The sequence below is a fragment of the Pristis pectinata genome, chromosome X, assembly GCF_009764475.1.
Source record: "Pristis pectinata isolate sPriPec2 chromosome X, sPriPec2.1.pri, whole genome shotgun sequence".
Lineage (NCBI taxonomy): Eukaryota > Metazoa > Chordata > Chondrichthyes > Rhinopristiformes > Pristidae > Pristis > Pristis pectinata.
The window spans coordinates 4,586,331-4,613,346 of record NC_067450.1 but is presented as its reverse complement, the minus strand read 5'-3'; the positions used below and the strand labels follow the sequence as shown (position 1 = coordinate 4,613,346).

The 27,016-nt window shown below is 44.9% G+C and overlaps 1 protein-coding gene across 12 annotated transcripts in view; it reads right to left on the bottom strand.

The window, feature by feature from the left end:
• Window positions 1-27,016, bottom strand: part of LOC127567065 (tensin-2-like) — a 190,163-nt gene that overhangs the window by 130,608 nt on the left and 32,539 nt on the right. The window contains exon 1 of one of the 12 annotated variants that reach the window (XM_052009748.1): window positions 18,422-18,601. The exons of 9 other annotated variants lie outside the window; for them this stretch is intronic. In XM_052009748.1, the coding sequence (XP_051865708.1) occupies window positions 18,422-18,472 (51 nt within the window). In that variant the 5' untranslated portion in view covers window positions 18,473-18,601. Of the gene's footprint in view, window positions 1-4,323; window positions 4,433-18,421; window positions 18,602-27,016 lie in introns of those variants that run through there. 2 more of the 12 variants (XM_052009750.1, XM_052009747.1) reach the window with 2 other exon arrangements.

The window sequence follows — 27,016 nt, the reverse complement described above, 5'->3', positions numbered from 1 at the left end:
AGCGCTGGCTTTTGTTCAGTAACTGTACTTAAACGGATGCTGAGGTGAGCAATAGAGAGGAAAGGAGCTGGAGACTGAACTGGAATGGGATTGCGTTTACCGAGAAAGCAGTTGGTCTTGGATAGCCCGAAGGCGGGCAGCACTGACCATCCGGCGACCCTTGGTGTGCTGAAAATATTAGTTGCAGCAGAACAGCGACTCAGTTGGAGAAACATTCTGATTGGCCAGATGTTGGCAGAGGATTGGGAGCAGGTCCATCGGCGGACAGCGAACCAGAGGGAAGGAAGCAGCATCCATCACTGAGCAAGTACTTCCCTTGTGGCCTGTTGACCATTAAAACCACTCGTCTGACATGTCTCTGCAGAATGTCTTGAGTTAATAACCAGCACACAGTTTACACAAGCTCCTGTCAGAAGCAGCAGCTGCCAACGCACTGAGTGAAGCCAGTGCCATGTGTTTATGGATATGAAATATTTTTAGCAGAAGTATTGCAGAACGTCACCAAACCAGTCCACACTGAAAGAGCAAGGATTCTTTTCAACTTTCCTCTCTGTCTACCTGGGCTCTGCTTCAAAGCTGCTTGCTCTCCATTTCTCGTGCATTGTTCAACTAATAGTTGCGTTAAAATACTCGGAAGTTAAATGTAAAAATGAATTGGTTTTGCAACACTGCTCAAAGTAAGCATCCAAATACTGCAGTCAGGTCATGGAACATAGTGCTTCTCATCTCACTCACAGTTATATTCCAAGACACATGCTGTTGTGTAAAGGCCATTTCATATCTGACATTCTCCAGGTGATTCCAATTGCTCAATGCCACCCTCAACCCTGCACCTCTCCCCTGACCTGTACTTTATTCCATGAATAACCAGTCAACTTTCAATCACTGTAACTGCTCTCTTGATTGTGATTTGTAAGTGAAGTCCAATTACGTATTCCAGCACCGAGGTTGAGAAGAGCAGAGCAGACGGTGAGCAAAATCACAAGGGCTGCACCAGACTTGGGAATTAAGCCATAAGGATTGGATGAGGAATGGAAGGAACGAAAGAAGGAGGGGACATGGAAGGGGAGGTGTCACAGAGTCATACAGCCAGAAAGAGGCTCTTCGGTCCACTAAATCCACAATGACCATCAAGCAACCATTTACACTAATATTATACTAATCTCCACACATTCCCATCGACCTCCCTCCAGATTCGGCCACTCACCTACACACTATGTGTAATTTACAGTGGCCAATTAACCTACCAATTCCCACATCTTTGGGATGTGGCAGGAAACTGAAGCGCCCAGGAGAAATCCATGGGGTCACAGGGAGAACGTGCAAACTGCACACAGAAAGCACCCATCAGGATTGAACCCAGGTCTCTGGAGATGTGAGGCAGCAGCTCTACTGATTGCACCACTGTACCATCACTGTGTTGGAAATGAAGGAAGAGAGGAGGCAGCTGGGAGGGTAAGGAAGAGGGAGGGAGGGAGCTGGAAGGGGAGACAGAAACAGAAGTGGATGTTCCATAATTCTGAGGTCCTGGTTAAATTGCAAAGTTAAAAGTTGACACAAGGTGGCTTTATAACTTTTACAATGAGTATTGTATTTTTAAAGAATCAATTTTACTTTGTAAAGTTTTGTTTAAAGTCTCTTGTGATGCCCATTTACACAGGGTATCTTTGCACCTGACACATTATCTGCAGAATAGAAAAAGGGTACATGTTAGATCATTACTTTCCCCCTTGGTTTGGGATAACTTTCTGCACTGCATTATATCCCCTAACTTACCAGATTTGGATGAGGGTCATTAGCCAAGACCAAAAATGAAGAGAATGTTGGGAAAGGCAAGGGCAATAGATTAGGACACTGCCCTTTCACCTCTGTGACCTGGGTTCAAATCCAAGGCAAACTAAAGAGTTAAAAGTCACTGCTCCCTGTTGGCTGCACAGATACACAAACATGGTCAGCCTGCATCCATCAACGGGCACGACCGCAGAACAGAAAGGCTTGTATTTTTTAGCAAGGAGGCTGTCAGAGGGAGCCTGCTGTCACAACGGAACAGCAACACAGCTTGATGACTGTCAGGTTCGGGGCTGTTGGAGCAGGTGAAGGACCAAGTACATCTATGAATCTTGCCCACACAGTGTGGATGGAAGATCTACCATCTCTGGTGTTGAGTAGCACCCTCATTTTAACGAGATGATGCCAAGCCACATAAGCAGTGTCTTAAAGGAGAAAACTGGTGTTAAGTGTTTAGAGAGGGAACCTTAGAGCTCAGGGAGGCCATGCAGCTGAGCAATTAAAGTCAGAGACCAGAAATGGAGCAGCTCAGAGATCCCAGAAGGTCGTAAGACTGGAAAAGAGGTTACAGAGGGAGAGACTTAATCACTTGGAGTACAACTGTAGGAAGATCTTGCTGTGATTGTAGAGCACTTTGGTAGGACTATACCTGGCATTTTGAGTGCAGTCTTGCCCTCTGTACCCGAAGGAGGAATTGACTGTCTATAGTCAGTGTAGCATAGAGTCACAGATACAACAGGAAAACAGACCATTCAGTCCACAGAGTCTGTGCCGACCATCAAGCACCCATTTTTACACTAATGCTGTCCTCACCCATTTTATTCTCCCTATACTCCCATCAACTCCCCCAACATTCTACCACTCACCTTTGGCATGTGGGAGGAGACTGGAGCACTGAGGGGAAACCCACATAGTCACAGGGAGAACATGCAAACTCCACACAGACAGCACTGGAGGTCAGGATTGAACTCGGCTCACTGGAATTGTGGCAGCAGCTCCAGCTGCACCACTGTGCCACCAATGTGATGGAAGCGAAGGAAGAGGGAAGAGAAGGGAGGGGAGATGTAGCTTCATTTGATAAGATTCCTGGAATGAGGAAAAGCAAAAAAACTGCAGACACCAGAAATCTGAAATAAAAATAGAAAATGCTGGAAACACTCACATCAGGCAGTGTCTGTGGAGAGAGAAATAGTGTTAATGGCTCAGATCCGTGAATGCCTAACTCTGTTTCTCTCTCTACAGATGCTGCCTGACCTGCTGAGTATATGCAGAATTTTCTGTTTTTATTCCTGGGTTGTCATATGAGGAGAGACTGAGAAAAGCTGACCTATACTTGCCATAGTTCAGCAGAATGAGAGGTGAGCTCTTTAAAACAGGGGGAGCTTCAAAGACTGGATGACGAGAGGATATTTCCCCCAGTGGGAGTGTTTAGAATTGGGGTCATGGTCTCAGCATAAGGGGATAGCCATCCATGACTGAAATGAGGAGATGCTTCTTTGGAATTCTCTACCACAGAGGATGCTCCGTTGTTGCATATATCCAACGCTGAGATCAATAGATTTTTGGAAACTAAGGGAATCAAGGAATGAGGAATGGACTTGATCTTGAGGATCAGCCCTGACATTGAATGGCAGAGGAGACTCAAGAGGTTGAATGGACTTCACAACCAGCAAGTTGCAATAACCAGAAGGCTCCTGCACCCAGACTGAAACTGGAACCAAAAAAAAATACAAGGAGTATTTCCTTATCACTCATTATAGAGGTGACTCATCAACCACATTCAGCGGCACTGCCAAGCAAACAAACTATAAGCTGCGCACGTGACAACTTGCAAGAATGGCAATCAGCTTCTTGGTGTGGACAAAATGCCAAGGAAATTGCTCTGCATTGATTTGGTTACATAAATGAAACACCCATCATCCCTAGCAAGAGACGTCTCGAGATATTAAACAACAACCCAGACCATCGGTGTGTGTGTTGCTGTGAAATTTTAACTACGTACAACTTTAAAAGTTAATGCTCCTCCTTGCTGTGCAGGTTCTGAGCACTGGTTGTGTTTGGTGACCAATCTGGCCCGATGGGAATCTTTAGGTCAGGGTTCAAGGGTGTCAACATTGCAAACCTACCGGTCCCAACCCTGCTCTGAAGTTCAAGTACTCCTGCTGCACATCATGAAGGATTCCTGGGATGTGGGAAAGCCCTCTCAGAATCCACTGCAACTGACAAGTTCACAAGTGGCAGGTCTGGATGTGTGCACTGTAAACCTTCCTCCCCACCCCCTTGTCCCCAAGAATTTGCAACCAAACATCATTCTAGCACTGAAACATGTAACCCATCATGACTGTTTTGTTCTCCACAAGTTGTCTCTTCTAATTCCACTTCCCTGCTTGCTCAGTTTCAGCGATGGTGCAGGGAAAGAGCATTGACATTCCTCACCAGCCCTGTGTATAGTATTTAATCAACCCTTTCATTCTCTGTATAATTATCTTAACTTTGTGTTTTTGACCACATTGACCCACAAGAACAATCTCTTACCAGCCTCTGGGGGACAGGATTCCAAAGATTCATGCCCTCCGAGAGAAGAAATTCCTCCTCATCCAGGCACACTCTTATCCTGGGATTGTGTACCATAGTTCAAGATTCGCCATGAGGGGAGACGTCCTCTCTGTATCTAAACTGTGAAACCCCCTCAGAATTATAAATGTTTCAATCAGATCACCTCTTATTCTATTTTTTTTTCATTAAACTGCCTCTCTTCACTTCTACCTCTTTCCAAATCAGTTTTAACACAGAAAGACTTAAAAGTAGAAAACATTGGCATGGAAAGAACATAAACTGGTATATACTCCTCATAGCTCACAACTGGAGCAAGAGCAAACAGGGAAAACCGGCCAACTGGCCTGACATCAGTACTTGAAAAAATGCTGGAATCTCTTCTGGGGATAAGATAAGAGAGCACTTAGCATATCACATTATTGGGCAGAACCAATGTTGATTAATGAAAAGAAAAACTGTATTTCACAAAACTCCTGGCTGGCAATATGTCAGACTCCATGAGGAAGAGCATCATCCCCCTCATCACAAGCAGAAGGCTAAAGAAGCTTTATTGCAGTTATGTAGGGCCTTAGTTTGACCATGTCTGTGGAATGTGCTCAGTTTGTTTGCCCTTTTGCCTGAGGGCAGATACACTTGCCTTCAAGTGAGTGCACAAAGGTTCTCTGGACAGATTTCTGGGATAGGGGTTTAGAACTATGAGAAGAGATCAAGTAGACTAGGTCTACATTGCCTGGACTTTACAAGTACAAGATGTGATCTTCTTGAAACATGTAAAATTCTTCAGAAGCTTGACAGAACAGAAACCGAAAGGATGTTTCTCCTGCTGTGGTATTCTAGATACCAGAGGTCAGGAAGAGGGATAGAGAAATTTCTTTACACTCCTTCGAATTCTTTACTCCAGAGGGCTATGGACTGAGAGGCTGAGACTGACGCATTTTTGGAAACAAAGGAAAACAGGAGATTTGCTGTTGATGTGAGGGTAGGGAGGGGTGGGGGGGGGGGGGGAAGATGTGTGAGAAGTGGACGAGGCAGACAATCAGCCGTGATCATATTGAATGGTGAATGAGGCTGAAAGGACAAATGGCCAACTCTTATTTCTAATTCTGGGAGGCATGCCCAGGAGAGTGCACAGCTGGAAATCAAGACAATTTAAATAGCTTTGAGTAACTTAAACCAGAGGTTGGCGCTCAACGGCAACTCTTTGCGCTCCAGAAACTATCTCTGCACTAAGTATGGATAAAAATACTCATTCAAATGTTCATTTCAGATACCTTGTCATGTACTGCACCCTTCTCAGCACAAAAAACTCAGGGAATTAGATTTTGAGTAGATACATTCAATGGGGGCTATGCTTTTTAAGGTTTTTCAGAGCATGGTAAAGAATACAAGGAGGTCAATGTTATCAAAGTTTATACAAAATTAACCTTCACCTGCATGCAGGAGGAATGAATGTTGTAGTCCAGACAAGCTGATGAGATGAGGGGGTGAATTGCTCCTGAGGAAATGGAAATGTGGGTTTATTCTGATCAGTTCATCTACCTTTCCCATCCCCACAAGTTAAAAGGCAGAGAAGCAAACAGCACCCCCAAGACATTGAAAGTCTGGAGAAGAAAATGGCCCCACAGCCTAAGCCCATGACTGACTCCTGGTCAAAATTACTACAGGCATCTTAGTACCCAGTGACAGCTCTGCTAGTTTACCCAGCCACACAAGAGCAAGATGATTGTTAGCACCTGCCCGCAGTCATTTTTGGCATCTTAACACTGCTCCAATTAAGTCTCAAATTCTTCCTCTTTTGACTCAACAGTTTACAACCCACAGAAGTGTGAGGTGAGAAAGGACTTTTCCATGAACTCAAACAATCCAAGGTCAATGCCTCCTGCTTCCTTGGAAACGCAGCTCACTGAGTTTGAGCTCATTTGAGCTAACCCTACGCAGATTCATTGCCTGTGCTGACTGGGCATTGTGCCAGGCTGAAGCAAAACAACACCACTGCCAAGGGTCACCTTAAGCCATGTGTGTCATTGCAATGCATTCCCCATGACAGCAGGCACCAGGTAGCAAAGCAACGAGCTGAACATTTAAAAGAAAGATCCAGAAATGAAACATTGCAGATGTTGGAAATCTGAAATTAAAAAAATGAGCTAGAAACACTCAGCAGCATCTGTGGAGAGATAAACAGGGTTAATGGCACAGGTCAATGACTATCATTTGTTTTAAAGAAAGGTCACTGATGTGAAACATTAAATCTGTTTCTCCTGCCACAGACTTGCCGATTGTCTCCAGCATTTTCCATTTCTATAGTGCCTTTAGCATCCTTTCAGGATGTCCCATAACACTTTACAGCCAATGAAATACTGTTTGAAGTGTGGTAACTGTTTTACTTTAGGAAATGCAACAGCCAGTTTGTGCACAGCAAGATCCCACACAGCAATGTGATCGTGACCTGATGGCCTGTTCTTGTGATGTTGGTTGAGCAATATATAATGGTCCTACAGCACTGGGGAGAACTCCCCTGCTGTTCTTTCTAAAGTGTGCCATGACTTTACATCCAACCCATTTTCTCGCCTCAACTGGAAGGTAGTGACACTTCACAACAGGGCAGGGTGGCTTCAGTTTCTGTGCTAGATGAGGGACTGAATGGCCTTTTCACAAACCATGGTCATAACCTATGGTTTGACTTCAATCGAGCTGAAGGTTGCTTTGAAAGATTCTGCTATTTTCCAGTAGCATCCCTGGTGCAAGGTGATGTCCAGACCAGCCTCAAACTGATTTCACTTAAAAAATGTTGGAGAGGGAGGCCATTCCCAAGATCATTGCTCTAGGAAAAGCACCAACTCTCAACACTGAACCTCAACTGGCTTTCTACAACTCAGTACTGTGACACTCCAGCCCTCCTTGATCACAATCAGCATCTTGCTAACCTCGATCAAATCCCTTAAAGAGCAGTGTCCGGACTCTGGCAACCTAACCTCAATAACTAAGATGCTTTGGGCTGGTAGTTAACCCAGTGGCAGCCCCCCCACCACCAAGGCCCTGAAGCCTCTTCACCATTTCCAAACCAATTCATACCAGGATAACACAAGGAGAGTGAAATCTTATGGAAAGCTCCAGACGCCTCATGCCCTTTGGACAAGTGTTTGAAATTAAAGATTTGGATTTCCTTTCATAAAAGTACTGATCAAAAAGTGTTAATCACAACTGGCTTCAATGGTCGTTCCCTTTCAGCACAGCTTGCTGGAAATGCTGCTTGCACTGAAGGACACGTCATAGAAGAATGTCTAACATTTTATGGGAATTGTCCCGTTACCGATGGGAATTGTGTGCTCGGCCAACTTGACACCAATATCTGGTTTCCTCTGCAAGGCAGACCACAGCAGAGGTGCTGGGCATTGACTGGCTTGACTGATCATTGGGCACGGGTTTGGAGGCCGAGTCATTAAGTGGATTGCCGTATGCCAGGCCTACCGGGTACTTCCAAGCTGCTTATTGAATAGCCCAAATGCCACAGCAGGGGTGAGTGAATGCCTGGAATAACTGGCCAAACATTCATTCTACATCCATCCCTATTTGGCCCCTTTCCCATTTCAGCAGTCTTCTCAGCTCAGGAGCCCTGCTAAAGACTACCACTGGCTTATAACAATCAGAATTTGCACGTTCTCCCTGTGACCTGTGGGTTTCTCCCAGGTGCTCTAGTTTCCTCCCACATCCCAAAGATGTGCAGGTCAGTAGGGCATTCATTCCCTCCACGACGAGCACACAGTGACTGCAGTATGTACCATCTATGAAATGCACTGTAGCTACTTGCCGAGGCTTCTTCAACAGCACCTCGCAAACGCATGGCCTCTGTCACTTAGAGTGAAAAGGGCAGCAGGCGCAAGGGAACACCACTCCTTGCAGGATCCCCTTCAAGTCATACACCACCCTGACTCAGAAATATATCACCATTGCTTCATTATTGCTGGATCTAAATCCTGGAACTCCCTGTCCAACAGGTCTGCAGGGGCATCTTTGCCAGAAAGACTGCAGGAGTTCAAGAGAGCAATTAGAGATGGGCAATAAACACCGGCCTTGCCAGCAATGTCCAAATCCTAGAAATGAATAAAAAGCCAAAGAAATTTTAAGTGGGTAATAATTGCACTGATGTGGCACTGACAGGCTGTAAAATGCACGCAGCTTGTGATGCAGAAGCTTAGAACCCGCTCTGCATTAACCTCGAGGTCTCCGATTAACCTGAGGAAGGAGTTTAGGAGCCCGGGATTCCCCGGGGACAGCTGGAGTTTTAGAGTTAAAATTGCTTTTGTTTAAGGAAATAAGAAATAGGAGATTGTCTAAAAGAAGCTGGACTTCCCTGCTGCAAAGTCCCAAGCAGAATGGTAAAATGCTGCAGATGTAATGCAAAGGCTCATACATGTTCTTGTTGCATTTTCACAGCTGAGGAATCAATTTTTACACCAGTAATAGCTTGTATTTAGGAAATTCCTTTAATGTAACAAAAATGTCCCTGCAAACTTCACAGGACTGATCATCAAACACAAAAAGCAATGTTGAGCCATATACATAGGTATTTGGACCAGCACAAGAAGATGGGATTTAAGAAGGGAAAAGGAAGGCAGAGAGGGTTAAAGAGGAGATTCCGAACCTTGGGGCCCAGACAATAAAGGCATGGTTGAGTCGCTCAAGTTGGTGGAGTTATTTTATGGAAGTTCTAGCAGGAGACTACCCACAATCTTCCCTCATTAATCCTGAGAGCACAGAGGCTCTGTTGTTGTCACCTTATTGTCATCTAAACAAGCTAACTCAGCACATGATGAGGATCAAGCCTGGGTCCTTCATGTTTTGTGTGGTTAGAGGGGCAGAGTCTAAAAATCGGAGCCAATTCATTCAGGAGTGAAGTTGGGAAGCACTTATACATAACAGAGGGGGAAATTGGGAATTCTCTTCTGCAAACAGCAATTGATGCTGGGTTGATTGTTAATTTGAAGTTTGAGATTGGTGATGATTATAATACAGTTCCTGTTAGATGGCACACTTTATTGTAAATGGGGCCATTCATTTTTTTGAAATGATTTGTATTACAGGATCCCTTTGTCATTAGGTTAATTTGTACTGGAGGGGCTTTTGGCACAAAGTTCCTCATGGCAGGGGAAAGATGCGGGGTGCAGGTAGAAGGCTGGGGCTGTACTACAGAAGGGTCCCTTTTTCTAGAAGGTCACTGTAGTCTTCCTCTCTGAACAGGAACATTTGTGGGGCTGTAACAGCCTGAATGACGGACACAGAGACTATCAAGCCATGTCTCACTCGTCTGCCCTGTGCCCCATTACAAGTCGTCTGGAGCCAGTAGTGCTTTGCCGCCTGATTAAACAGCCTTCACCTGGCCCAGCAGCCAGCTCACAAAAGCTCTGATAATCCTGCAAGAGCCAGAAACAGGCCATGCTTTCTGAGAACTGAGGTCACCCGCTGAATATTATTTCAGTGGCAGTCAGCCAGACTTCCTGGTAGCAGAAGGGCTCTCTGGTACTGATGACAACTACATTATCTGCAGGGATCTGCTTTGTAATGTGCGCAGACAAGATCTTTGAAGCAGCAGCACTCATGTCTGTGGGCTAAGGGTCTCTCTGGTTAAAGCTTCTGCTGTTAATTTCCCAAATTGAGCAGCGGACTCTATGGTTGGAATCTATGGCTGTATTGCGCACAGGAAACTGGAATGTTCCAAAACCAAAATGTTAACAGTTTGTCCCTCTGCAGCCCTCCTTCCCTCAGTCTCTTTTACGGTTCACAAGCGCAGCAGAGCCTGTACAAACATACAAACAAGCACCTTTTTATAGCCTGGGCCTAGCCTCTCTGCAGGCGCACCTCCACCCACAGGGCAACAAAGTGGCCTTGTATCCCTGCTGCACATTGCTCACTACGGGAAAAGACGCAGCCACACCCAGACCGAGAGGAAACAGAAAGAGCATTCATCGGCAATAGGGCCGGGGCCAAGCAGCAGCAGAAGATTGTGGAGCCAAAAACAACAGGCCAAGCCATCACTGGCAGGCCTTGTGTGCAGTGTTTCACCTTCAAGAATGTTGGGATGAAATTGGGTAGAGTGAAAGGATGCCATATGGGGCTAAATCGGTCAAAGGCGCCACTGTTAGGATTTCTAGAACAAGGTTCATTAAGCCTCAATACTTGTATGTGACGTGGCTCCTTATTTTTCTTTTCCTCTTTTAGGCTATTTGAGAAAAGCTATTGCCTCTGGAAGGTTTATTTGTGCTTTGCTCTGTTAGCCTGCATTCCCTAGCTGCCGGTTCCTCATTTAGAGTTGCATTACTTCCAGGTGTCTGATGTTTTAGGACTAAATCTTTTCCACAGGTATCCTGGGAGACTTGCTGGCACCCACTGAACTAAACTCAGTGCAGGCACTCAACTTGGTTACAGTGGTGGCACAATGGCTAAATTACTGGATGAGTAATCCAGAGACCTAGACCAACAATCTACAGACCCAAGTTCAAATCCCACCAGAGCAGTTGTGGAAATTAAATAATCTGGAATTTTTAAAAAAGCCTGTCTTAGTGCTGACTCATCATAAAACCCATCCAGTTCATTAATGCCTAACCTGGTCTGGCCAATATGTGACTCCAGACACACTAAAGTGGTCGACTCTGATATGGTTTAGCAACCCACTCTGTCTGGAGGGCAATTAAGGATTGGCAATAAATGTTGAGCTTGTCAGTGATATGCTGTGTGGCCCAGCTCTATCAATAACTTCCCACGGACTTTTAACTCACTGCAAGGAGTGACCCCAGTTTGTTTGCTGGACGATTGCTACCTTGTCCAAGGATGGTCTAATCTGAGCTTTAGGCTTGGGATTCATCACAATCATGCTATATTCTCCTTCTGATAGCCATTAGGGGCTGTGTTGCACTTTTGCCTGACAGAAAACAGATTAGAAAGTTACCAGCCCAGAACTTGTGGTCAAAAGTGAAGCAACAACCCCCAATGCCGACCTCAAATAAAATTCCCTGTAATGATCTTGCTTCCTCTATGGCCAAAACTTCCTTGTTCCCACACTTCCTGCTGTTGCATGTCAGTTCAATGGGATTCCTGGCACCCATCAAGCTGATTGAACAGCCAATCACATTAAAACATTCTCACAGCCAGCAAACCAGAGAGCAAAAAGCAGAGCTTTCAAATTCACTTTTTAAATACTATGAGAGCACTAAATAAAGACCCAAACATACACAAAGCTGAAATTTCATTAACATTTTTTTTAATCTTAAATTTGCTTATATTTTGAAATATCCACATGGGCAATTCGAATGCACAGTCATTAAAGTAACATGTAAGCAATATATTAGTGAACAGACTGAGTGAAAACAGCTAGTTATCCTGCATGAGGAACTTGAAAAGGATGATCTCTTCCCTTCTAGGATGCAAGAAATAAATCAAACGCTGGCTCTAACCAAATTGATAAGTGATACCAAGTCGTCAGCACATGGGCACCTGCTGTGAGGCTGTAATGCTATTTTTATACCACACAACAGTACTAACAATGACTAACTTTGAAATAATTGGTTACCATATTAAAAATAAACAGATGAATGTCTCCAAAATATTGGATGAGGAGTTTGGCCAGGTTGGGTTTGTTTTCATTGGAACAGAGGAGGGTGAGGGGAGATTTAACTGAGGTGTATAAAATTATGGGAGGCCTCAACTGGGTAAACAGAAAGGACCAATTTCCCTTAGCAGAGAGATCAGTAACTGGAGGCATAGATTAAAGGTAATTGAGTAGAAGGAAAGTGGGGTGGTGAGACGAGGTTGAAAAAATGTTTAACTCTACAAGTGCTAGGGTCTACAACTCACTTCACGAAAGCGGGTGAAGGCAGCAAGTCTCAGCAATTTAAAAAGTAACCTGGATGACTACTTGAAGCATTGTAACCTGTTGGGTTACCACTGAGAACTGGGATTAAGATGGGTAGCTCTGACCTGCACAGACACAATGGGTTGAAGGGCCTCCTTCTGTGCTGTAAATATCTATGATTCTGTGACTGCTTTGAGTAATGGGCAGTTAGCACTCCATGATAATCAGCATGTCTTTTTGTAACACTCCCGTGAGACGTCGTAAGACATGTTGTCATGGTAAAGGTTGTTGTTGATTTCTTCTTACAGCAACCAACGAATGTGTCATAATTCTAAATCTTACAACTACAGGCCCCCGTCCCTCTGACCTCGCCTTGCCGTTTCTGCCCCATACACTCCCTCAAGGTCCCTGCATCGAAGCTTGGGCTCCTGGTGAAGGCCCCATCACCCTGTGCTCCCCGAAGCCCTCCAATTCTCTCGCCTCCTTTAAGCCGCTCCTTAAAAATGACCTGTCCAAACCAAGCTATTGGGTACCCCTTCGCATTCTCCGATCAAAATTGGCACCAATGCTATTATGTGATCGAAGAATGTGAAGGGTCTTAGCATGTTTTGCAACTTTAAAAGTGCCACGTAAATGCAAGGTGTTGGTGGTGTGACCACCTCACTTCTTGAGACAAGAACTGCCAGCAGAGGTTTCCCGATTCACGCCGAACACCACGTGCATTTCTCATTAACACGAATCCCCACAAGCCATTAAAAGCTGGGATGATTTCCCACAACCTGATCGCACACGCTCCATTTTTCCGAGGAAATGCGCGAACGAGAAAACCGCCAGATGAGGATGGCTGCGGGTGAGGAGGCGGCCCGGGAACAGGACGATGGCCGGCCGTAAGGGGAAATGGCACCACCTACTGCGCTGGCTGGCAACTACAGCAACTCACAGCAAAAACACAAGACTTTCCACACAAACACTGCAGATGATGGTAAAGCGAGATTTTAAAAAAGAACAGAGCGCAGCTCAAAGGTGGTAGGCGAAAATGGACCCGCCCTCCCAGCTCCAAAATGATTCTATTTCTTGTTCCAACACCCATAAGCCTAACCTTATTCTGACCTGCTGCCCATGTCCAAATCCGCACCATCCTACGTTCCTTTCACCGACACCCACTTCAACAACACATCCAACATTAAAATCCTCATCTCTGGTATCAAATCCCTTCATAATGTCTCCGTTTCTCCAGTCCGCTCATTTTCTCTAGCCCTGTAAATCCCTCCAGCCACTATACACCTCCCCATCCGAAAGATCCTCCGGCCCCTACACCGCTCCCCGTCTCTGTGACCCCCTCCAGCTCCTTTACGCCTCCCTATCTCTGTAACCCTCTCCAGCTCCTTCACTGTTCCATATCTCCTCCAGTCCCTTCACCTCTCCCTGTTCTGTCATCCCCTCCAGACTTCCCTACCTCTGTAACCTTCTCAAATTCCTACACCCTTCCCTGTAACCCTCACCGGCACCTACACCACTCCCCACAGCCCCAAACACCTTCCTATCTCTGTTTAGCAGTTCTCTGGGGTTTCTCTAGCTCAGGTTCCTGCAGAAACGTCTAGTGGAAATCAATGATGTTGCCAGTTGAACTATTCGACTCCGAGGGCATTGCAGCTGTCAAAACTCAATATTCAGGCACAGCAAACACGAGTCTGACATCCTTATTCCTAACACAGCAGCATGGAGCCTGACTATATGGCTGCCCCATTGAAGGCCAGAGCAAGGAGTAACCTGTAAAAATACAGGAGCAGGAGTAGTCATACTGCTCACTGAATAAGGAGCATGAGCCACTTGGGGGAAGTAATTTCCCAGCTTGTAACTTGTGCCACTTGTCAGCAGAATCTCAGCTTTCCACTTCCTCAGGGCTAGACATTCTCACCAAAGCCTTGGAGGAAGAGAAATGCATGTTTCCCAGAATGATATCTGAACTCCAAAGTTTCGATTCTACACAAACAAGGATTGTATTCCATGGAAGAGGGGTGAAAAGTTGATTCTGTTTGCAAAGTCTGAAGGGGGATTTAATAGATTGATGGAAGAAAACTGATTTTACTGAAATAAAACAGAAAATATTGGAAACACTCAGCAGCTCAGACAGCATTGGTGGAGAGAGAAATAGTTACTGTTCCAGGCCAATGAGCTTTCATCAGAACTAGGCTTTCTAACTTTTCTGAGCTCTCATGAAAGGTTATTAACCTAAAATGGTACCCCTGTTTTTCTGTCCACAGATGCTGCCCGACCTGCTGAGTTTTTCCAGCAGTTTTTTTTTATATTTCAGATTCCAACATCTGCATTGTTTTGCTTTCCAATAACTATTTCCACTGCTCAGGGAGTCTGCAACAAGAGAGCAGAATCTGAAAATGAGAGCCAGGAGAGAATTTAGGAAACACTTCTAACTGCTGATTGTGGCATGCACAAGGGGAGATATTTGAAACTCCCTACCACAAATGACAATTGATGCTGGCTCAATTGTTAATTTGTATTCAGACTGATAGATTCTGGCCTCCTGACCACCCCAGATTTTAATCTGTCTGCCACTGTCTCCCTTCAACTGTCTAGGACCCAAGGCTTGGCATTCCCTCCCCAAATTGACCCCTGCAACCCCAAATGACACACACTAACGTAACATAGCCCCAAAGGGCAGTGTCACACTGGCACAACCAATAAGAAATGTCCAGTATTGCACGTATCATTTGAATGGTATTATAACAAACCGGCCCAATTTTGGGTGGGTTCAGCCAAAGACCTGCAGTCACTCCAGCAGGAAATGTTTGACTCCTTCCCTGCATTGGGAAAACTCCAGTGCAAAATTGGTCCCAGCATCTTCATAAACGAACAATAAAAAAATGGGGGTTGGTAAGAACACGCTCACACTTGCATGCACTCACACCCACCTCATCCTCACATGTGAGCGCTCACAATCACCTCATACTCATGCTTACCTCATATGCACTCACATTTCCTTCATGCTCACATTTGTCACATGCTTACACATGCCTGCACTCACACTTACCTCATGCTCATACTCACCTCCTGCACACTCACACCTGCCTCACATTCAGGACCATCTTGCCCTCATGCTTACCACATGCTCACACTTAGGGGCACTTACATTCATATCTGTGTGCTGTCACATGCCTCACACTCACACATACATGCTTACAGTCATTGAGTCATACAGCACAGAATTGGGTCCTTTGGCCCACCATGTCTATGCTTAACATCAAGTACCCATCTATACTAATCCCATTTACTAGCATTTGATCTGTAGCCTTCTATCCCTTGGCGATTCAAGTGCTTCTCCAGATGTTTCTTAAATGTGGTATGAGTCTCTGCCTCCACCACCCCCTCAGGAAGTGTGTTCCAGATTCCAACCACCCTCTGGGGGTAAAAATTCTTCCTCAGACCCCCTTTAAATTTCCTGTCCCCTAAACCAATGTCCTCTAGTTTTAGACATGTCTGCAATGGGAAAAAAGTGTCTTACTATCTATCCTATCCATGTCCCTCATAATTTTAAATCCATTAAGATTTAAAATCCTGCACCTTCTCCAGTGCAATCACATCCTTCCTTTTCTGATGAAGCATCTTGGACCTGAAATGTTAACTCTATGTTTGTTTTTACAGATACTACCTGATCTTCTGACTGTTTCCAACATTTTCTGTTTTTGTTTCAGATTTCCAGGATCTGCAGATTTTTAAAATTTTCACGTCCTTCCTATAGTGTGGCGACCAGAACTGCACACATACTCCAGCTGTGGCCAAACCAATGTTTTATAACATTGCACCATAACTTCCCTGCTCTGGTTACTGAAGGCAAGTATCTTATACACCCTCTTCACCACTTTATCAACCTGCGCTGCCACCTTCAGAGATCCTTGGACTTGTATGCCAAGGTCCCTCTGTTCCTCAATACTTCCTTGGATCCTGTCATTCATTGTGTGTATAGTCTTCCCAAAATGCTTACACTCACATGCATGCTGATATCCACCTCATGTTCACACTTGTGTGCTGACACTCACTTCATGCTCACCTTAGCAGGCAGACTCATGTTCACACTCACTGGCTCACTCATCTCGTGCTCATGATCACATGTGCTCATGCAAGCACACTTGGCTCCTGCTCACACTGATGTTCAAGGGCTCACAGACTTACAAACACACACTCTCACACACAGGCGCACATCGACGTATATTCTGCACGCTTGCTCACACCGTGTTCCTTTATTTTCTATTCTGGACAGGCATGGTCACCCTCACAGAAAAGCTCTCACCTTGAACTTTGTCTCTGATGTTCAAGGACAAGTGGATTGGGCTCCAGATCTGCCTTGTGCTCTGTTGCACAGCACCACACCTCATCACAGCCCGTGAAGGGCCCACGAAGCAGAAAGCTGGCTCAAAGTTTGGGAGCAAAGTTGTAACCGGACTCCTCCGAGAAACAAAGGCTATTCTCAAACTGAGCTTAAAACAATTCAGAGCGATGCTGGAAAAGCTGCCTGTTGCCCTTTAATTGTCCTATGTGGCTTTGTGCTACCAGATGGCAGGAAGTGCACTGCATTCAGAGCAATATTTAGCCTGTTCTTAATGGGGCTATTTCTGCTTCCGTTCAATGTCAAAGCAAACACAAGGGAACAGGTGGTGTGAACTTGATCACACAAATACCCACAGCCAGAGAGCCAGGATCTGTGGGGGTAAAATTTGACACAGTAAGGGGCAGAAGATGGCTGAAAAGAGAAGACGCTCCTTGGGGCTTTTTACAACCTCAAACAATCCCAATACATTCTGAAGCTAATGGGGTACTTTTTGCAAATGTGCTTTCTGAATTAATGTAGCCCCACAGCAGTCATGCTGCACACAAGATCCCACTAACAACGTGATAGGGACTGTGCCATTCTTTACATCTATCTGAGGGAGCAAGCAAGGCCTTATTTTAACATCCCATCTAAAAAGAACACGACTCTAACAGCACCACACTGAGTGCCAGCAGCCTGGATTTCTGGAGGGGGGCTCAAATCACAACCTTCTGAATCAGAGGCAAGAGTGCTGTCCAATGAGCCAATGGGAAGCAAAGTCATTTTCAGTCTAGGTCCATGTAATCTTAAATATAACCAAACAGAAGTGTACTGACCATCTGCCACTCTGTGTCAGCTGATTAGTTATTGCTAAGCCATTGGAATAGAAGAGTCGTCCTGTTCATGCTGGCTTCAAGCTTCCAGTCACACAGAACCACCTCTCCTACAGTGGGAGAGGAGACTCCATCACATTAACTGAGACAAAGACAGACTTGTTACCAGGGCCCGAGTGAATGATCACCTTTTAAACAGGCTTGAAGGAATCATGCACAACTCTTGGGTTTTCTGTTGTGCCTGACTTTAGTACCTGCACGCCCAGTAGGAAATAGCCCCAGTCCTCAGTCACCATCCAGGTTGAATGATGAAGTGTGCTGTAGCCACCAGGAGGTGGCAGCCTGAATCCCCAGCTGTCCTGAGTCAGGACAGCTGCAATTTGCCTCACTACCCCTGGGTTGTGGAGAAGAATTTAAAAAAACGCCCTTATCTTTCAGCAAAACCTTTCACAACCTGAGGACACTCGAAATGCTTGACAGCCATTGAATTGCTTCATTGGTGTAGTTTACGTTGGCTTGTAGGTAAACCTGGTAGCCAACGAGCAAACAGGAAGATCCTACAAACCGTGAACGAGATGAATCTATCAGTTGAGGAAGAAATATTTGTCAAGACACCAGAATAATTCCTTGCTCTCCTTCAAATTTTTCCAGAGCCACTTGCACAGACTGACAGGTCCCTGGTTTAACATCTGCAAGTCAGCAGCTCTGCTGATGCAGTACTCCATCTGTGCTGTTCTGAGGTGGCAGCCTCAAACAGCCTGGGTTCCCAGTCGCATCTGCTGGAAGGTACACCTGTGGGAGTGGCAGATAGGGAACAGGACCTTGGGATTAAGCGTGATGCCCCATCCAGCCAAAAAACACACCAAACGTCAATTGCTGGATGAAGGACTGTAAGGCAAGCAGAGCCCCTGAAACCCCAGTGAGTAGTCAGTGCCTGCAGTGGGTGGAGAGGACCCAGCAGAACTCTAAATAATCCAAGTCATTTATTGCCTCATTTACCGAAGGCTGCCTCTTGGAGTATAAGAATCAAGTGCGCATGACAGCAGAAAACACATAGAAAGCTGAGCGACTCACCCTGCTTCGCCCAGCATTTCCACGGCACTCTGTAGCACTTTTAGGCTTCATCCTGACTAAAGCACTCCAGACAAGCAGCAGGATAAGGAAGAGGGAACAATAAGGAGGATCACAGCACAAAAGCAACAAGAGAATGAGAAGGGATGATCGACGGCTTCCTGAGACACATCCCTGCTTCCCTGAGAGCGTCCCGCATCCCCCTGCTTTCTCCCAACACCCCCCCCACCCCCTTCCACCGGAGTAGGGTGTTGCAGACTGACAGCCCTGTGTGAAACGGACAGCTCCACTGACGCAAACACTTGGCAGATTAATCTTTCAACCAAAACAGACATTTCAAAACTCCGACCCGTTTCCTGTCTACACCCACACTATTTAACTGCAGGAGTTTTTGCTGCAAATTCCTGGTAATTCCAGTTTTATTTAGAAAAGAGTCACAGGAATTACAGTTTGCGTCACGTTCCGATTCAGAGTGCCTATTTCCCAATCCAAGCTGTAGGGTCTGGTTAACCACAATAATATAATAATCCTTTATAATGAGTCAACCTTTCATTTGCTGTTGAAAGTACAGTACTTTACTTGGAAAACTAAATATATATTGAAGCAATTACTTTGATTTTTAAATTCTCATCCTTGTTTTCAAATCCCTCCACAGTCTCAATCCTCCTCTAGGTGTGCAGCCCTCCAAGATCTCCACCAATTCTGGTCCCTTCGCTATCCACACATTTAATTGCTCTCCCACTGGCGGCTGTGCCTTCAGCTGCCTGGGGCTTGAGCTCTAGAATTCCCTTCCTAAACCTCCTTCCCTCTCTCCTCTTTAAAATTCTCCTTGAGACTACCCCTTTAACTGAGCTTTGGATCACCTGCCCTAGTATCTCTCATGTGATTCCATTGGGACGTTTTTGCTGCAGTGAAGATGCAATATAAAAGGAACTTGTTGTCTGGCAATCCATACAGTTTGTTACAAAAAACACAGGCAGGAGAATAAATTTTGCATCCAGTTAAAAGGGGAATTATCCAAAGGTTGTTCTTCATTGGCGCTCTTTGGTTTTTCTTTAATATTCATCCTTTCAAAGTTTAAATTGGGATCATTTTGGGAGCAGGCATGTTGGCAGACACCTTTGCTCTCACAGGCCATAGCATAGGAAAGATGAGGAAGGCCATTCAGTCCATTGCTCTCATTTTTCTGGAGAGATTGAATCTGCCCTGCCCCATCATAGAAAGACTTTTGGATGACTCTGGAGCTTTGGTTCTGCTGTCCTCTGCCAATATTTGCTTGGGATGGGTCAGCCAGGATCTTCCCCTCCAGGAAACACATTTGATTGGCATTCCCTTGGATAGAGAGCCACCAATTTGCTTTTTAAAAATACAGGACGGCTGTGTCAGCACCCCTACACTGCCCTCCTCTCAAAGTTGCGACCAATTAACAGGACTCACCTTTGTTTGCTGGGAAACATGCTGCTGGATTTTGCAGCAACTGACCCTAACACTCTCCTAACCCAGTGCAAGCACTACAGCCAATGTTAGCTCTCAATAGTGATTTGCAAGCAATAGTTCTGCCACCAGTAGATTGGCTCAATATATTAACAAACCTGTTTTGCTTTAAAGTAGTGAAGTTGGGTTGCAGAGCTTTTGAGATCACTGGGTCAAAGACTGGAGGGATAGCTAGCTTGGGGGAGATTACTGGGTCAGGGGTCAGCTAGATCAGATGGCTGAGTGAGAGGAAGAATGGTTGGTAGAACAGAGTTGTGGCCTGGGCCTTGGGATCATTGGGGGGTGGGGGGGGGGGGGAGGAGGGGAGGAACAGTGGCCTTTAACACTGGGGAATCACAGGGTTGGTGTGGGTAGCGTGGTCAGGATATCAAGAGTGAGATAAAGGCCAGGGTTGGGGAAACCATGCAGGGGACCCAAAAGGATAAACAATAAGTCTGGGGCTCCCTTGCAGAAGGCCCAATCCAGTGTTGTTAATTAAATATGTTTTTACTGGGCATACCCAGTGACACTCGCTCCCAGGGCAACTTGCTCCCATTTGTCCCACAGTGCTTTAAAAGGAGCATGCACAGGGAACAGCATCACTCTGTGTGTGATTGCTACAGAAATCACCTCAAGTGCAACCCACTCCACAATATTCCTGGTTGAATTTTGGGAATGACCCCAGAATGAGTGATTCTCATGTTTTATTCCGGGGGGGGGTGCAAAAAAGAAAATCAATTTTCAATAATGTAACACGTTCAAAACGATTTACATTATTGAATTTCTGAGGTTTCATATTTATTGCTTTAAAATCACAAAGGAAAAAGGGCAGCCTTTCAAATTTTGAATTTTAAATTCTGCCTCTTACTGAGGCTCAGCTGTGAGACTCTCAGACATTAGAAGAGATCTTGTGCCCAGATGTCTGCTCAATGCAAGCAGTTAATCTGGGATGCATTCAAGCTGAAGGGCCTTGGCCCAAGGAGGACCTGACTTACCCCAAGTATAAACAGCTAATGCGTGTGATGTTTTGCAAAGGCTACAGTGTTTGGACAATGGCCTGTTCAGCTCAGCAAGAAGGCTGCATGGTGAGAGAACACAGAGAGACCAGGAGCCACTGGGATGCTTGTTGTGGGCAGGGTGTTGGGGCACAGAGGCTGCATTCAATGTATCTGCACTGATACACAAAGGAATCGCTGGAGCTCATAAATGAAGTTTATTAAACAGGAATTCCCTTTTTAAAGAGAGCACAGCCTCTGCTGCTTCCATTGTGTCTCTATTGCCAACAGCCCAAAATGGAAGTCTACAATTTCCAAGCACATCTGTTCAATTTCTGCACCACCCAGATCAGCTCCTGATGTCCCAGCCCATGAGTTTCGTTCTGTCCTGTCATGAAAGTCCAGTACAGGCCCAGGGGCCTGTTGGTGACACCATTCAGAGCAAGAAAGACGGACTTCTTTCTGAAGTGTTTGACTCCCAATGGATTACGGGGGGAGGAGAGACTGAGCTGCTCGTGGGAGCAGTGGGGTGGAGCCTACAGATGGATACGATGGCAGAGTGGGTAAGTTACTTAACTGGCAGCAAGAGGTTTGGTCCTTTGATCCAGGGACACGAGTTCAAAACCCCAATGTGACAGATGAGGGAATTTAAATTCAAGTAATTAAATAATAAAAAAAATCCAGAAATACAAAAAAAAATGCTAGCTCTTTGGCAGTAACCATAAAACTCTTGGATTCTCATTAAAAACCCCCACCACCACCCCTCTTCCCCCCCCCCGTAACATGTGAGCCGTCTGTCCATTAAAATCTCTCCACAAGGAAAGCCCTGTAAAGATAAATATGCTCTGTAGTGCAAAGGTTTATTAATGTAGTTTAATAATTAATCTTTTTCTTGATTGATATTGTTCGTTAGGAGATCTTATCTGATTGGGTGAAGTTGATTGATGGAGACAATTGATCCAGCTTCACTGCTCAGGGGCATTCCTATTAATCCTATTTTCCCCAGAGGGTTCAAATCTATAATGGCCTGAATGACTGCTGCTGGGCTGAGGGAGAGTGTGTTATCAGGAGAGACCGAGGAAGACCAGCCAACGTTCACTGGAGTTCAGAAGAATGAGCGGACCATCACATCGAGACAGAGTCTGACAGGGATTGACTGGGAAGTGCCTAACACGTAGACAAGAGAGAAGAATGTTGACCAGCACACCAAGAATCTCCCATCCTCTTCCAATAGTGCCATGGTACCTTTAACACCCTCTGTAACCATGTGGGATCTTGCTATGTACAGACTGACTGATGCATTTCCTACATTACTTCAATGTCCTCATTGGCTGTAAGAGACTTTGGGATGTCCTGAGGTTGTGAGAGGCTCTGTAGAAATGCAAATCAGTTCCGTTCTCCCCCTGACACATGGTTAGCAGCAGATAAATACATCAAAAGTCAAAAACAAAAATCACCACCTACTGCAATAGATTGGGTAAACAGCTTGTTGAATTTTCCAGAACTATTCATGATGTTAAGCGCCTCTATCACACTTACCATAGCGTGAAGACTGTCAGCTTGATAGTCCACAAGTACACTGTACCAGCATGCTGCAGATTTACAACACATTGATCTGCTTGTATGTTTTGGGCTTCCTGCCCACGGCTAATGGCGGCTCTCCTGCACGTGTGGACAGTGGGTGGGATCTATTTGAAAAAGAAATCCTTGCCTGCTCTCAAGGTCTTCGCCACCACATAGCCAGCACCTCAGCAGGTAAATTTGCATCCGGATAAATTTGGGCTGATCGTGGCTACAGTTTCATGCTGTTGGCAATTGAAGACTGCTGTTCCACTAAGAAGGTTAAGCCAGCCTCCCCGTGGTGTACGTGAACTTCTTTCTCACTGAATAAACGATGTATGATAATATGCAGCAAGAATGTTATCCCTGTCATACACAGCAAAACATTTACTGGTTGAAAATGTTTAGACAGCTCCCTGAAAACACAGGATGAAACAGGTTCACTCACGTTGTGGTCAATCATCAACATGTTTCCTTTCAAAACTTGCCTTATGCCGTGAGACTCGAAGCCTATTTCTTTAAACCTTCGAGCCAACAACAAATTACACTGAAACAAGTGCGCCATTAACCAACTCCCAGCTCCCTGGTACCCGAGCAGTTAGGAAGTGTGCCCAAGTTCCCCACAAGCACTCCCAATGGTATGGACAAGGCAAAAATTCCTTAAACAAAAATTCCTTGAAGAAAAATTCCATGACTTTGATAAGGCTCAAATTTACTTTGTTTGGCTGTTGCAAAGCCTCAGCTGAAGTGTGATCCTCCACTGCTCTTTCAACTGCACAGACAAACATAACGTTAATTAATTTTGCTCTAACACTTGGCTGCCTTGAAGCATTGCGCTCTGCAGCAAAGCACGTCGAGCTCCTGGCCAGAGGGCCTTTGCGAGAAATGACAGTTTCGGCCTAGCATGTGATCAGATTCAACAGCATTGCTTTCAACAGCAAATAGCCAGACCCACGTCCACGATGGAGTGCTTGATCAGTGGGACCATTGGTAGCAGTATCTGAATGAATGTGCCAGCATCCTGATACTTGAAGAGGAAAGATTAGCAGGACTGTGGGGAAGGAGCTGAAGGGTGGGATTAAAGCTTCTTCAAAGAGCTGGCATAGGTACGATAGGTAGAGTGGCCTCCTTCTGTCCTGTATCAGTCTCGGATACTCAGTGCTGATCTAAACCAAAGCTCCCTGCAAAGATCTTGCAATCTCTGGGGTGACCCTTTTCTGACACCCATGACCGTCAGGGGTCAGTTCAAATGGGGTCTCTGGCACCCAACAAATGTTATAATCAAAGAATTTTCAGACAGCTAACAAGAAAGCATTTTTTAAGTTAACTTCTTACCATCACACATGACACTAAATAAAGATTGGGACATGTAATTTAAAGAGAAGCTGAAATATCACAAATAAATAAAAATTATAGAACAGTGATTAACATACACAAAATGTGTTTTCTTAAGGAGTTTGCTCAGCGGTATCTATGGCTTGGTACACCAGTGAACACTCACTCAGATCCTATGTAATAAAAGTGCCTCGTTAGAATATCTTTAATAATACTTCCTAACATTTTCCCATTGACATATGTTAAGCTAACTCGCCTGTAGTTTCCTACTTTCTGTCTGCCTCCTTTTTGAATAAAGAAGCTACATTTGATATTTTCCAATTTAACAGAATCTTCCCTAAAATTCTTACTATCTGCTTTTACATTTCTGACTCATTTTATCTCACACTCTATTTTTTCCCCTTCAGTATTACAATTTTAGTTGTTTTATGCTCTTCTTTATATGCTGTCCAATCTTCTGACCTGTCTTCGTGCTATTATATGTTTTTTTATGCTTGATGCTACCTTTAATTCTTTTCAGTTAACAGTCAACAGACGATGAGTGCTCTCCTTGGAATTTTTCTTTCTTGTTGGATTGTGTCTGTTTTGAAAGATCCCCTTAAATGTCTGCCATTGCATTTCAGTTGACTGATCCTTTAATCTAATTTGCCAGTTCACTTTAACAAGGTCTGCTTTCATGCCCTCATAGTTGCCCTTAATTAAAGCACATTGGTGGAACTAGAGATACATGTGCCAGACCAACTAAGGACAGCAGATTTCTTAGTGGCACTAGCGAATCAAATGAATTTTTACAATACAGTAGTTTTGTTGTCATCATTATTACTGACTTGTTTTTTTTAAATTCCAGACTATTGCCTGAATTTAACTTCCATACTTTGAACTCGGGTCTCTGGATTACTTGTCCCATAAACTAACCACCACCATACTTGTTCCCTTTTGATTGAAATTTCCATGAGGGGACAGTAGGCTTCATTATGCCAGATTCCATTTTTGAACCAGAGCATCACCAGTACCAAGTGCACCTTGAGAAGCCACAGACAGTGGTTAGCCTTATCTACCAGCAGGACTCAGCTCTGGAGAAGAAGCCTCACAAAATGCTCCCTTACCCCTTGCGTCTATTCAGACACTTCCACATGGGGGAAAGGAGCATCATTTGGGATTTGGCAGGGAGGTTAAACACAATCCCCTTATCAGTGAAAGTGGAATTTCTCCAATTACTTTGAAGCAATTCCACATCACTTGCAGTTGAATAACCAACAGGAATGTGTTCTTGTTAAGTGAAGTTGTTTTCTTGAAGTTATTTTTCTAATGGGCATACCGTGATTGGAGTTTTGTGAAGTGGGGGTGGGGAGGGGGGAGAAACATTAACTCTTGTACTGGCTGACTTCAGTCATGAGTTCCTAGAATAAAGCTGCAAAAAAAAACACATAACATGCAGAGAACAACAATGCAATCAGGAGGCGGCGGCAAGGGGCTAAGAGGGAAGGAAGGGAAAGGAATCGGAAGAGGGTGTGACTGAGGGAGGCAGTTAGGAGACCATAAAGAGACTGAGGAAGGGGGAACTGTGTGTGTGTGTGTGTGTGTGTGTGTGTGTGTGTGTGTGTGTGTGTGTGTCTCTCTCTCTCTCTCTCTCTCAATCCCAAGGGACCACCTATGACAAATAATTGGCCTCAAGATATTTATGGGTAAAAGTTGGAATGCAATGAATAACAGATGGGAATGGTTTTGGCTCAAGCTTTGGGTGGAGTAATTACCACAATAAGATCAATTACTAGTGTGAAGAATGTTCAAGTCGGCCTAAACCTTCTTACAGTGACCTAATGGTAACAAGGTTCCATGACAACTGAAGTAGCCTGTGCTCCAGGAATTGGAGTTGAATCTGTGACAGGCTCTGGACAGAATTAAACTCACTTGTGACTTTTTCTTTTCCAGTTCCCGGCAACTATTTCCTCTCCCAAGTAACTCCCCCAATCGACTGACGGCAAGTATTTTGTACAGATGACAAACACCAAATGAAAAGCTTTGAATGGCCAACCCCCAGGAAGCCCAGGCCCACACCAAACTGACAACATCCAGCCACATCAGGGGTGGAATTGAAAAGCAATATGGATTGAGGAGCCAACATGGTCACTGGGAAAACATCTAACACTTTCAGCTTTTGAAATCAAATGTGGCAACAGCCCTGACCCAGCTAAACTTACCTCATTAGTCTCGGTTCCGTATCACCAGAGCAGATCCACTGTGGCCGTGTCCTTACAAGCAACTATTAGGGAGGAACACTCTGAACCCGCTGCCAGCCAGCACTTGTATCACAGCACAAGCTGAGTCCCGGGACACTCACAGAGAGTGGGATGGTATTTTGCTCTGCCTGTTAACATGCAGTGTATCAACAGCACAGCCAATTTCTCCAGCCCTTTTCCTGATTCACTCATTCCTCATCTTTTCAAATGCAATTTACTGCCGTCTTAATTTAAGACTCCCACAGACCTCCTAAGAGTCAGAGACCCAGTTTAAAAGCTCATGATGTGCAGTACATGAATGAATCCTGATTAATGAGGATCCATGAAAATATTTCCTCCTTCTCCCATCTCAACCCACCGTAACCCCCAAAATAAACAACTGATACATGCACTTAATGCTGTAATATAGAAAATCCAGCAGCCAATTTAAATGTAGCAACTTCCCACAAACAGCAGAGATAACAACCAGATCATCTGTTTTGTTGATTGAGGGATAAATATTGTTCCAAGACATCAGGGAGAACTCCACTTCTTCTCATCAAAATAAGGCAGTGGCATCTTTAAACTGAGAACGCAGGCAATTATGTTTAACAACTCCTCCAAAATACAGCATTTCTGACAGTGCAGCACTACCCCAGCACCAAAATAGAACATTACCCTGATTTCTGTGCTCCAATATCTGGGGTAGGACTTAAACCCACAACCTTCTGATAGAATGGAGTGCGAGAGATTGGCTGAACAAACTCCTGCTGTTCCTATGGCTAGCATAGCTTGGATGATTTCTTTACATTCCAAATGGGTAAACTATGATTGGTGAAAAGTCAACAAAAAGCTATTCTAATTTGTTAAATTTGTCTTCACATCATTAGTAAGGAGTGCAGACAGCTTCCCAGGCTCTGCAGCGTCACAGTGAAGGAGTGAGCAATAAGAAAGGCAAAGGGGAAGAAGTGGGGAAGGACTGGCACTGTCAACTCACTCAGGTTGATGTACCAGCA